Source organism: Dasypus novemcinctus, chromosome 6 (genome assembly GCF_030445035.2).
Source record: "Dasypus novemcinctus isolate mDasNov1 chromosome 6, mDasNov1.1.hap2, whole genome shotgun sequence".
NCBI lineage: Eukaryota > Metazoa > Chordata > Mammalia > Cingulata > Dasypodidae > Dasypus > Dasypus novemcinctus.
In genome coordinates this window covers 61,880,462-61,893,624 of record NC_080678.1, presented here as the reverse complement: position 1 = coordinate 61,893,624, position 13,163 = coordinate 61,880,462, and the positions used below count along the sequence as shown (strand labels likewise).

Sequence of the window (13,163 nt, the reverse complement as noted above, 5' to 3'; positions counted from 1 at the left end):
GATACCCATCATCAATCCTATTCTATTGGGATGTGCAAGCATGCAGCCCCAGGTGGCCAACTATTCAGTCTGCACCAGACGAGAGCACTTTCCGTTGCCTGGAGAGCCGGGTGTAGGTCCTGCCAGCTTCTTCGCTGCTGTGACAGTGCTGAAGGCTAGGTTAGGGCTGTAGTCAGATTTTGGTGGAAAGAAACCAGTCCCTAACTTCACTGGCTTTTCAGTCAGATAGGATTCCCTTCATGCCGGGGTTAAAGACTAGACTCTTTTTAACTTGGACAGGCTCAAACCCTAGTTGTTCCTAGGATTATAGTTAAGCCAGTAAAGTCTACTAATCAGTAGCTGAAGTCGGTAGACAACTTTCCCTTCTTCTACCATTTATGGGAAATAGAGCTTTCAACTCCAGTCACAGACTAGCTTCTGAGCCAGCTTGCACTGCTAGAGTTGGATGGGTACCAGCCTATGTCATGGCTTGCAGTTTCCCAGAGAGGTGGTACAGGTCTCCCCAGACCTCCTCCTTGCTGGAGGTGGGGCTGGGGTTTAGGCAAGATTTGCAATTTCCTCAGGGTGGAAAGAAGGTGGTCCCTACCAGCACCGTGATTTTCAATCAACCCCTCTTCCCACTGTGCTGGGGTGGAGTCAAAATGGTGGTTACTGGCCTCCTCCTGACCTTGACAGACCCAAATTATAGCTGCTCCTAGAATTATACTTTAGCCTACAGAATTTACTAGTCAGTAGCTGAAGTCAGAGCCACCCCATATCTTCCTCCCCTGTTTTTTGGGAAATGGAGATTCCAATTCCAGCCACCAAATAGCTCCCGAGGCAGCATGCACCATGAGCACTGACCTCAGTAGCATGGAGGCCTCTACTCATGAATCCTCTCTGCAGATGGGCAGTCTCCTCCTCCTGCACTTTCAAGGAAGTTGCAGGATGCTCTTCTGGTTTCCTGGGGTCCCCAAACAGATGTTTTAGATGGCTCTGGGTGGTTACTAACTGTCCTGTAGAAGGAACTGACTCCAGGAGCTCCTTACTCTGCCGCCATCTTGGCCTGCCCCTCCCAATTAGTTTTACTTTTAACTTCGGTTTCCTCTGTAGGAATATTTCTCATCTGTTTACTCATTTTGTCAGTATTAAGTCAATGAAAAATGAATAACATGAAATCAGATCACTTGCAACAGTCATTTGTAAAACAAAAACCATGTCGATGCACTGAAAGCAAACTACAGGGAGGATACAGTAATCAACCCTTCACTGTGCTGCCACTCTTCCCTTGAGACTACTTCCCTGTGTCCTACAAACATTCTGAGAGTAGCAACAGTGTCCTTAAATGTGAGCAAAGCTTCTTTTGTCTTATTTTTTAATGAAAAGATACATATATAAAGTTCGAATTGAGGTGGTGAACATAAAGGTCTACAAAATTGTCCAAATCATTGCAGCTTGTTATCTGTGCATTTTATTGCATGTAAATTACACCACTCACTTAAAAAATAAAACTTTGGATTTTTTTTTCCTGCATCAAAGTTCTGTGATATCTACAGTAAACAGTAGGTAATGATTTTGTCTACACACTTTGGAGATGAAAATGGCACTTTAGGAAGTTTACTTTGGCAATTATATGTAAATGAAATGTCAGGAGAAGTAGGGGATGTCTCAGCTGAATATGTATAAAAACAAGGCTTTGTAAAGACAAATGAGTTTGTATGGCTAAGAGACTTGAAAATGAGTTGAGAGGTCATCAGAGGGGTCGTGCTTATGCACATCTCAGCAGGATTCCAGAGACAGCCAAAGTAGGTACAACCTCAGGTACTGGTGCTCCTGATGACTATGGAGACACACAGATTCTGCAGTCATGACAGATGACTCTGGAGGTCAGTGCCTTGCCAGTAGGCCCTGCTTTGGAATTTGTGCTCTTGAATGTGATGGAGTTGGACTCAGATGTGGCCTCTCTACACATGCCTCTTCTGTCACTTTTACTGAAACTGTGGATGGCTGTATACTCAGGAACTGTGAAACTGTTGGGATGGTGTATACTCAGGAGACTTGTATCTGTGTACTGTCCATGTGCCAGCTGGACCCTGAGCCTCAGCAGAGTTGCAACATCTACTCTCCAGTTCATTGGACTTACCCAAGTCAGCCAAGAGAGAGGTGAGGATGGTCAACCACAACACCAGGGACTGAGAGAGTCTACAAATGCAAGCAGGAGAATTGCATCCATCAGCCACGCATTATCTAAACCCCCTCTCAATTTAGAGGTGAAGTGAACATTGCCATCCCAGGGTTTGCAGGATGGAGGAATAACATGTGAACCACAGTGAACTTACTGGTATTCTACTATAGAACTATTGTGACTCTAGCAATGGAAGAAAACGTACCATCAATGTGGAGACAGTGGCCATGGGAGTTGCTGAGGGCAGGGAGAGGGAAGAAGAGGTGTGATGTGGAGGCATTTTCAGGACTTGGAATTGTCCTGAATGATATTGCAGGGACAGATGACGGGCATTATAGATCCTGCCATAACCCACTGAATGGGTTGGGGTAGAGTGTAAACTACAATGTAAACTATAATCCATGTGGTGTAGCAGTGCTCCAAAATGTATTCACCAAGTACAATGAATATGCCACAATGATGAAAGAGGTTGTTGATATGGCAGGAGTGGGTGGGGAGGGGTGGGGTATATGGGAACTTCTTATATTTTTAATGTAACATTTTGTGTAATCTATGGGTCTTTAAAAAAAGACAAAAAAAATTTCTCTAAAAACAACAACAACAAAACAAAACAAAAAGCAAGGTTCTGAAACAGGAAAGAAGGTGGGACTAAAAAGAAGAAACACATAGGAGAAAATGGCATAAGTGAGGCAGAATCACTTGGAATATGTAACAAAGAATAGAGTAGCAAGAGGAAGTTTGATATTATAACCAAATAGAAAAAAAAATGGTGGTACTATTGGCAATAATGTGATTGCTGGTTTTATAATTGATTTTATGTTTAAATAACGTATACGAAAATATCATATACCTTAAAGTGATATTTCTCAAAATTTAGAGACCATGATAATCCATCCCCAGAGATTATTATTCAAAGTGCACATTCAAAAATTTTCTTTTCACAGATTCAAATTCAGAAGATATGGGACAGAATCTTGGTCTTTCTGATGAAGTACACCAAGTGTTACACTCTCAGAATCATAGCCCTCAAATTCATATGAGAAACAACCCAAAAAATACTGGTATGCGGTCACCCCTCGGGCTGAAGTGTGGTTTGCTGGCCTGGCGGGGGAGCAGCCGCGGCAGGCCAAGCCGCTGCCCCCATAATAGGGTGGCTGGTCGGACTCACCGCCACCCCTGAAGGGAGCTCGGCATGGGCGCAGAGTGCCCTCGGGTCTCCCCTTCTCGGCAGCCATGCTTCCGCGGCCGCCCCTCCTCCTGGATGGCGCCACATGATGCCTGTGGGGCGGCACCCTTCTTCTTCTTTCTCCCTGCGCAGGCGCAGGGCGGAAAATTCCAGTCTGCCCTTTTCCCCTCCCCCGACAGCAGCAACAGCCAGGCATGGGCAGAAAGATCCAGTCTGCCCTTTTCCCTCCCCCCCCCCCCCCCCCGACAGCAGCAACAGCCAGGAGTGGGCGGAAAAATCCAGTCTGCCCTCCACCCCAGCAACAGCAGCCACCAATCCCTAAACCCTGCCCCTTCCCCCAGCAACAGCAACAGCCAATCCCTAATCACCACCCCTCCCCCGTCCAGTACCTCCCACTGACCTTTCGCCGGCAACCAATCAGAACAGGGCGTGGCTTCGACCAATCAGCCTTCCCCAGCCCCTATAAAACTGTTGCCTCTCCCTCAATAAAGTGGACTTGCGTGTTTACCTTGTCTCCGAGGTAGTTCTTCTGCCGTGCGCCCTCCAGTCCTGAGAGCCCCCGACAAGGGCCTGGCCTCCCTGGTCCCCAGTTCGTCGCCTGCTTCTCCGGGCGACCCCTTTGTCGCCGGCTTCGCCGGGCGACACCGTCAGCCGAACCACGCAACCCCTGTGAGACCGATCCCTCGTCTGCTGCCGGACCGACCCCTCGTCCCAAGTGGGACCGACCCCTCGTCCCAAGCAGGACCGACCCCTCATCCAGAGCTGGACCGACCCCTCGTCCGCAGCCAGACCCCACCTCTACCGACCGAGCAAACCGTCGCACTGGTAGACTTTTCCTAATTGAGAAAGTGACTTCTAATATAAGAATTTTAGTTTCCTTAAGTGACAAATAGAAGAGGATTTTAACTTTGGGGATGGGGGGGTGGTGGGAAGGATGATGACAGCATTATTAGCAATATTTTGGATAAGTGGAGTGTGATACTCATCAGAAATACCCTAAAAAGAAGCGCTCAAACGGATTTAGAGCTGAATGATTTGAAAAACATGGTAGTGGGGGAAAGAGGGTTTTCCATTTGCAATTAGAATTATCAAAGAATTCATAAAGAAAATGGCATAACTGAAAAGAAAAACAGTTGCTAAATTTAAAGCTAATCGGAGAGAAGAGCAAGAAATTAGAGGTTATGTTTATCATGTAGATTTGAAACTAGGGATTATCTGATACAGAAGGAAATGTTAATTTAAGACATAGAGGAAAATATAGTTACAGTCATAGACAAGGAATTAGTTAGAAAGATGGATACCAGCTAATCAGAATATAAGGAGAGTAGAATTTTAATACAGTCAATTCTGAAATTAAATAAAGACAAAGACTAGATTTTGAAAATCCATGGTGTTGTGGGTGTTCTGTGACAAGTAAAGTGTTTGCATGCATTAGGTGTAGTTCAGCTAATTGGAATGGATATCACACTTGCCAAATGGGATATATTGAGTGAATCTGTAGGGGCCTTGAACTTGCACATCCTGTTCTGTTCTTGCATATTTTTGTATTTCCAATAGTACCCTAGATTCTGTAAATTAGCCAATATTCAGGGACCACTAAAGGATTCGCACTGAAAATTCAGCTGGAATTACATTATATATTGTAATTGCTTTTCTTCTATCAAAGGAAATTATATGTGTACACATTAACACCATTTGCCTGCGACTGATCATACATTACTAAGTGTCCACAGTGCCAAATTTTGGAGAATGGTCATGAATTTCCAAAGCAACCCAGTGGATCATATTCTCTACTATATTTCTAGGTGTATCCTATTCCTACTTAAATACTTTACATGCAATAATCTATGTGCTTGTTGTACAAGGAAGTAGCAATACTGCATTTGTTTAGAACAAAATAGATACACATTTTCAATTCTTCAAGCATTAAAAATATTTTCTTAAATGGGACTCTAATACTTGCAAATAACACGTGAACTTTAGTTTGCCTCAGCACTAAAAAACAAATTATTGAACACTTTGGTTTTATGCGTAATCTATGGAAATGTTGAAAACCCTGGCATTTTAAAGAATATAAGCAAGAATTTCAGCAACAAGAATTAATTTTTTGTCCAAAATCTGTATTAAACACATTCAGCTCTCAAGTCTATCTTCTAGTCTTTTTCAATAAATACAAATGATTGATAGAGGAACTGATAATTACAGATTTTAAATCAGGTGCCCACCCCTCATCTAATCATATATATTTAAAGGGTAGGAATTAAGATGTTCATCCTTAATGGCTACATAAAACTCTTAGAAAACTCTGATAGGGTATATGTACTTTAAAAATATTATGAAGTGCAAGGTAATTCATAGGGGAAAATATCTTTTCAACTGGTGATAGTGTAATGATTGTAAAGCCATGTACAAATAAATAAACTTCAGTCTATACCTCACACCACATAGAGAATTCATTTGAAAGGGTTCCTATACCTAAATGTAAGAGATAAACCTATAGAACTTCTAAAAGAAAACATGGGTGAAAATATGAGTGATCTTAGCTTGACAACATATCTTAAATTGGGGAAAAATACATCCATGCATGAAGGAAAAAGTGGTTTTCATCAAAATTAAACATTTGCTCCTCAAAAGACACTTAATATTTTGAAAAGCAAGAAGCAGAATAGGTTATATATTTGCAAAACATATATCCAACAAATGACCTATACTTGGAATACATGAAAGCAAACCCAATAAGCATAAAACAAATAACCCAGTTACAAAATGGGCAAATGATTTAAACAAATCCTTTATTGTAGAAGATAGGTAGATGGCAAGTAAGAATGTGAAAAGATGCTCGATAATTATTAGCTATAAGAGAAATGCAAATTTAAATCTCAGTGTGTACTACTACATTCCAATTAGAAAGACTAAAATGGAAAAGAGTGACTACGTAAATAGTTGGTGATGTGGAGCAACTGATGTTCTTATATGTTGTAGATGGGAAAGTAAAATGGTACATCCACAATGAAATATAATTTGGTACTTTCTTGAAAGTGCTAGTGATACACACAGCCCCATGGATGAATCTAAAAGGGTTTATGCTGAGTTGAAAGAAGTCATCACCAAGTACTTATAGAAATATTCTATTTTTATGGCATTCTCAATAAGACAAAAATATAGTGATGATGCTAGGGATTAGAGCAGGAAAAGGGAAAACACAAAGGAATTCTTTAGGATCATGGATCTACTCTGGATATTGATGGTGTGGTGATTATATAAACCTACACATATCTGAAAATTCATAGAACTTCACATCAAAAAAATAAATGAAACAAATAACATACATATATAATATGGCCCAGACATTATATTTCTAGATATGTACTCAAGAGTAATGAAGGCAGATGTCTATACAAGACCTACACAAGAATGCTTATAGTATGTTTATTAATAACTGGACACCACCAGAAAACCCATCAGAAGGTGAAGAGATGAATTATGACATATCTACACAATCCAATAAAGCTCAGCATTAAAAATAAATTAATTCTTTATATAAAAAGCAACATGGAAAAATCTCTCATTCCTTATGCCAAACTTAAAAAGCCAGACAAAGAGAATATATACTGTATATAATGCCATTTATATACTCTTCTAGATCATTCAAATTAACCTATACTGACAAAAAATGATCAGTGTTGTATGGGGATGAAAATATGGGTGGGAGAGGAAAAATAACAGTCAGATGAAACTTTTGGCAGTGATGGATAAGTTCATTATCTCCATTGTGGTGAAGGTTTCTTGGGTTATATCTCCACACATCAAATATTTATTTTACATATGTGCAATTTATTACATGAAACATATCTCATGCCTATAATTTAAAAGTAAATTATAAATCTTTATAGATGGCATTTCAGTTATTTCAACATTTAAGTTTTCCCAGACTTAGTAGCCCGTATTAGAAAAGGGGTTTAACAGTGTGATTAGACCTGAATGTGAGCAATGACATTCAAAATAACAATGATTAATAAAGATAAAAGTGTACTTCTCCCTCAAGTAAAAGGGAAGTTTAGGGATGAAATGAAGGTGCCATTCAGTAAAGTTCTCAAAATGACTCCACACTGAGTCATCAGAAAACCAAGATACTTCCAGTTCATTGCATTGCTAGTTCAGACTATCACCTTTGAGGATCAGGCAGAAGGAAAAAAAGAATCCAAGAAGAAAGAGGCAAAGGATACAATATATATTATGCTATTTAAAAGAAAAGTTCTTGGGAGCTATACCCCAACACTTCAACTTGCTTCTCTTTGAAGACAAGAGTCATATGACCATACCCAGCCTTAAGAGAGACTAAGTTAGCAGCCTTGACTTGGGATCCTACTCTTCAGTTCTGCCCAAGGATCTTATGTTATGGTGCTCAGTGGATATATTTTCAAAGGAACTGTAATGTAGTATGTTGACAACTTAGTCCCTTTGAGTAATATCAGCATGTTTTCCACATTTGAGAGAAAATTCTTCTCTCCTTACTTCTTTTTGTGTGTAATAGATAAATCCTCTCATTTCTAAGGACATATATGTAGCAATTCTTTTATGAATTTATGTCTTATATCTAGCCCATGAGAATTTAAAAAAAAAGAATTTTAAATATTTATTCATTATATATTATTTTTATACATATTTTTTCATATACTCTCCTACATAAAAAGATCTTTAATCCAATATATTTTCAATGCCCAAGTAAAGTCTCACCTTTTTCACAAAGCTGTCATTTGTCCATTTTCTGATTTTTGCTTAAGACTTTTGCAGCTTTATCTTATCAAAAACAATCACATTGGGTAATTTATTTAAAGAAAGATCCCAACATTGTATTATTTTGCACTTTTCTGCTGATCCTAACTAATGGTACATAACAAGCTATAATTTATTAAAGAATTTAGAAGGCGAGAATGTATAAGATGTGGTAAAATTGTTTCTTTAATAGACAAAAAGTGTCAAATGTGTGCAAATCTCATTTTAGAAAAGAAGTTACAGCAATATAGCACTTTTTATTACCCCATATATGTAACTTTTGAGAATATTTTGAAAGAACACTAACTTGCATATGAGAAATGAATACATAATAGGGGCAACAACTGTTATTTATTCATTTTATTTTGAGATTACAGAAAGGTTGGGAATTATACTTGTTCAGGAGATGCTTTAAATGTCAGGGTTTTGTTTCTCATGACTATTTCTTCTACTCCAACATTGTTCTATGTCTTTTCTTCTCTCCTGTTTTTGTCATGTCTCATACCTAGCTCTTTCTTCCTCTGGCATCTTGCAGCTTGTATTTACTGTTGCTTTTGTTATTTTGTGTCACCCAAGACATTCTGGAAGATGAATGAAATGCCAAATAATTTTATTAAGAAGTGATTTGTTTTATACTAACAAAGCCATATACTGACACTGTTATTGAGCCAGTCAATTTCTCTATTTCAGCATAATTTCTCTAGACCTTCCCACCCTGTGCTCTCATAGGGAGTGCTAATCTGCCAAATATAAGAAAACAAAATTTAAGTGAATATTAAAATGAAAAAGTATAATGTCCGAAATCATAAACTTTTCACTGAGAGATTAATTTAGGTTACTGTTTTCTTCATGGTAGAACTGTAAAATTTTCTAAATATATATAATCATAATAGTTTTGATGACCATCAATTCTGTTAACTATAATAGAGTAATAATTCTGAAATTCACTATACTATTTACAATGCTGATGGTGATAAATATAGCTCTCTATTAGCTATCTAGTTTATGTCTAAATTTAGACAGTCAAATAACTTTCAGTGGAACAACTGTTGACTGTAAAATTTTAAGGAATATAGGAACATAAATTGTGATTGTCTTTGCTCTTTATCCCAGGAAATGCTTGTTAGCTGTATTTTTCACTTTGTTACTAATCTATAATAATGCCTAAAAATCAACTGTCTACAAAGAGAAGGCCCAGAGAGTCCAAGGGTCTAATTTTGAGAGCATAGGATGCATGGTATAGTAAGAAAGAGTTTAGACTCTGGAATTAGATGTCTTGTATTTGAATAAGTCGCCTATCAGTTGTGATGGTTCAGAACATTTATTTAACTTCTCTGAATGTTAGCTTCTTCATAGATCAAATAACAAAACTTTCCCCACAGAGTTGACTTTTAGGTGAGGTAGAACATTTGTAAATAAAGAGATTACAATGTTTTCCCCATAGTATTCATAGAAAATATGTTAACTTTTAGAATAAATGTTATTTTCTGAGAATTGAAAACCTTTTCTCAGATCTATGTCTATCAGATTCACTATTTTCCTTTATCCTTCTGTGTTCCCTGCTCCATTTTACTCTGATGTATGCTATGTCAGGACCCAGACAAATCTAACCATAACTAATATTAGAATTAGATTATCAGAGATGTATAGAAGAGGATGGGTAGAGGAATTGAAAGTTAACTGCAAAGGGTGTTTTTTCTTTTTTCCTTTTGGAGCAATGAAAATGCTCTGATATTGATTGTGATGATGAGTACAATACTGCATAATTATATTAAAAGCCATTGAATATACACTATGGATGGATTGCATGATATATGAATATATCTCAACAAAATTGCTGGGAAAAAAATCAAACATGTTAAAAAGAAAAGAAATAGTATGAAAAGTCACCATTTAACCTTACTCAGTGTCAAAAAGTATCATTACTTAGCCAAATTAGTTTCATCGCTTTTCTTATCCACTTCTCATATTATTTTGAGCAAATCCCTGATATCATTTTATACATTAATATTTATTATATAGCTTTATAAGGTAACTCATATTGAAACATCACATAATATCATACACCAACTAAAAATAAATGACAATAATTATTTAATGTCATCAAATATCCAGTGTGTTTATTGCCGTTGTGTCACAATATTATATATTTTTTATATATTTTTTGAGGGTTGGGAGGAAAAGTAGGGGAGACAAGAATTCATATAAGGTTCACGTATTAAAGTTAGTTAATATGTTGTTTCTTTTAATCTATATAGATTCATTTTCTATTTATTTTTAAAGTTTCTCTTGTAATTTCTTTTTTGAATAATCAAATACTTTGTTTCAGAATTTTCCCATAGTTTGGATTGTGCTCCCCTTGGTATCATTTTATATGTTGCTTTGTCCCTATATTTCCTATAAATCTAGAGGTTTAAATCAATTCAGGTTTTTTTTCCAAATCTTTTTTATAGGTGATATTGAGTTATTTCTTCCACTGAGAGGCAAGAAATAGGTGGTTGTCTCTTTTTTTTATGCTAGCAGCTATTGTTGTGATTCATTAATTTATGAGAGGTTGCAAAATGATAGCATTCCAATTCTTTCATGTTTTCTTCCACTGTTAGCTGGAATAATTCCATAAGGAAAAACGTCCTTTCTCTATTATTTGTCCACCCATTATTACAGTTCCCATGGAAAAAGCTGAAAGTGAATGATATTTTTTGAAATTTTGAAACTCTTTCTGTAGCATTCTCCAAAAGTGACCAATAAGGCAATAAGGCATATTGAGTTAAAAACATCAATATGCACTATAGAATTAGAGCACATTTGACTTATTTTAATTCATTACAGATATTATCAACTTGCCCCATCAATGACCAGAAGAAACCTTTGGCTTCGGAGATCTTTTGATACTACCTTAGTAGTCGTACATAGCTTTCTTGTTCCCTGCCAAAATGGGATATTTCACACTTATTTTATTCATCGTTTTCCCTGAAACTGGAGTTACCGATTACTTTCAGAAACCTTGATTACTCTTAATTATCACTTATAATTCAAAACTACAATCCAAACTCTAGGGATATTCATTGTTACTACATTGATCATTGATTTTAGTTCCCTTGTTTAGTGTTTAGAACTAGGGAGTATATATATTTTTTTCTTAAGATAAAGTACATCCTGAGTTTATACTAATTTGCAAATTCAAGCTAAAAGCTATGGCATTTAAAATTTAACCTCTTTAATCCTATTTTTGGGTCTCCTTACTTTCTCTCGATAAGAATTCAGTTTTCAACACTGAAAATGGTAGAATTAGAATACTTCATATTGCTGCTTTTTTTTCCCTTCTCTAATTTATAAATGTCCATACATTGAGGATATGGACGTTTTGTAAATATTGCAAATATTTTCTCAAGCTTCCACCTCTAAATTTACTTTATTGTGTTTTGTCATGGGAATATTTAAGGCAATCAAAGTTACTTCTCTTTTCCCTTATTGTTTTAAGTTTTGAGTTACAGTTAATAAAGGTTTGGCCATTCCCACATTAGAGTGAAATTTATCCACATTTTCCTCTATTATTAGCACTTGTACTCTTTTATTGTTTATTATACATAAATATCTGCTCCATTTGGAATTTACCTTAATATAGCATATAAAGAATGTGTCCAATGTTATTTTCTATATGACAATTTTTAGGCAGATGCCCCTATTCAAAAGTCCATTTCCCTCCACTATTTTTAGATGACTCCTTTATCATATAGTAACTGTTTTTCTGTAATTTTGCCAATTTCTGGATTTTCAAGTTTATTTTTATGGAGTAACAATACATCTGTTTTGTTTTCCTCAATAATGCCAAGTAGGATTTCCCTTCTTGACTCAGAATTGAGATAAAAGAGAAGCAGCAATTAACCCATTTTTCCATATCTTTGGCTTTAAGTATCCTGGATTTGAGTGCAAACTCTGTCACTCGGTGTCTTTGAATTTGGACAAGTTATTTAATCTCTCAAAACTACTAAGTGCTATCTCTAAAATAGGAATGGATTTATACTGTTATTGATAATTAGTTATATAAAGTTTTTGGCACAGAGTAGGCTTCAATAACTGGAAGCTATGCTAGTCTTACTCTTATGGCTCTTATTGCCACATGTGTATATTATATATTATTGTGATTAGATCCTTATTTTTTCTTCATTTTGGGAGGAAATATAATACAGTACAAAGAGGAAGATAATACAATTGGTGGAAATTTCTACAGCAAGAAATCTACTTAAATTCATTGAAATGCCTGCATTCCTTAGACATTGTATTATCATCAAAACCTTTATTTTTATTTATTATACCTGAAGTAATATATTGGGTATTTAACTTAAAAAAATAAGTCCAGATGGAACAGAATATCCTCAGATTAATTTCCATGCCTCTTGATACTTGTTACAAACTGCAAGTCATTGTTTAATTATAAGATATGTTGAAACACCATGCATGATATAATTAAGTTTTATGCACCATTATAACACAATTTTATGATCCAAAATTTTGCTCCCACTACACTTAACATCATTCCTCATTTGATATAGCTTCAAATTAATTAACAAGATCTCTTAATAGAGAATATTTAGAAAACCATCCAAACAAGAAAATATTTTCCATTCTCTTGTTTATAAGCAAAGTAATTATACACCACATTTGTGTCTGCTTTCCTTAGACTGCATAATTTTGAAACTTAATTTACTAATGAAATTGTGATTTTGTTCCTTTAGTTAATGAAGGAAATAGATAAAGCAGATGCACATCTTACTTCTTTATCGCAATTATGTGCTGAAATCTCAATGTCTTTCAGGGACTCCTGAGGATTACCCCCGATTTTTCCATATGCATCCTAGGACTGCAGAACTTAGTCTTCTGGAGCCAGTAAACAGAGACTTTCACCAGAAATTTGATTTGGTTATTAAGGTAAATTAAATTAATTTTTTATTTCCTTGTGTTTATAAACTGCTAACCAGAGAAACCTGTAGAGACTACTTGCAGGCATTTTTATGTTACAAAAATTACTATTAATTT

The 13,163-nt window shown here is 36.3% G+C and overlaps 1 protein-coding gene across 1 annotated transcript in view; it reads left to right on the top strand.

Annotated features, from left to right (window-relative positions):
* LOC101441123 (protocadherin-15) overlaps positions 1-13,163 on the top strand; it is a 1,917,137-nt gene that overhangs the window by 1,463,235 nt on the left and 440,739 nt on the right. Inside the window, exon 12 of the mRNA XM_058298874.2 lies at positions 12,943-13,055. Within this exon, the coding sequence (XP_058154857.1) occupies positions 12,943-13,055 (113 nt within the window). The remainder of the gene's footprint in view (positions 1-12,942; positions 13,056-13,163) is intronic.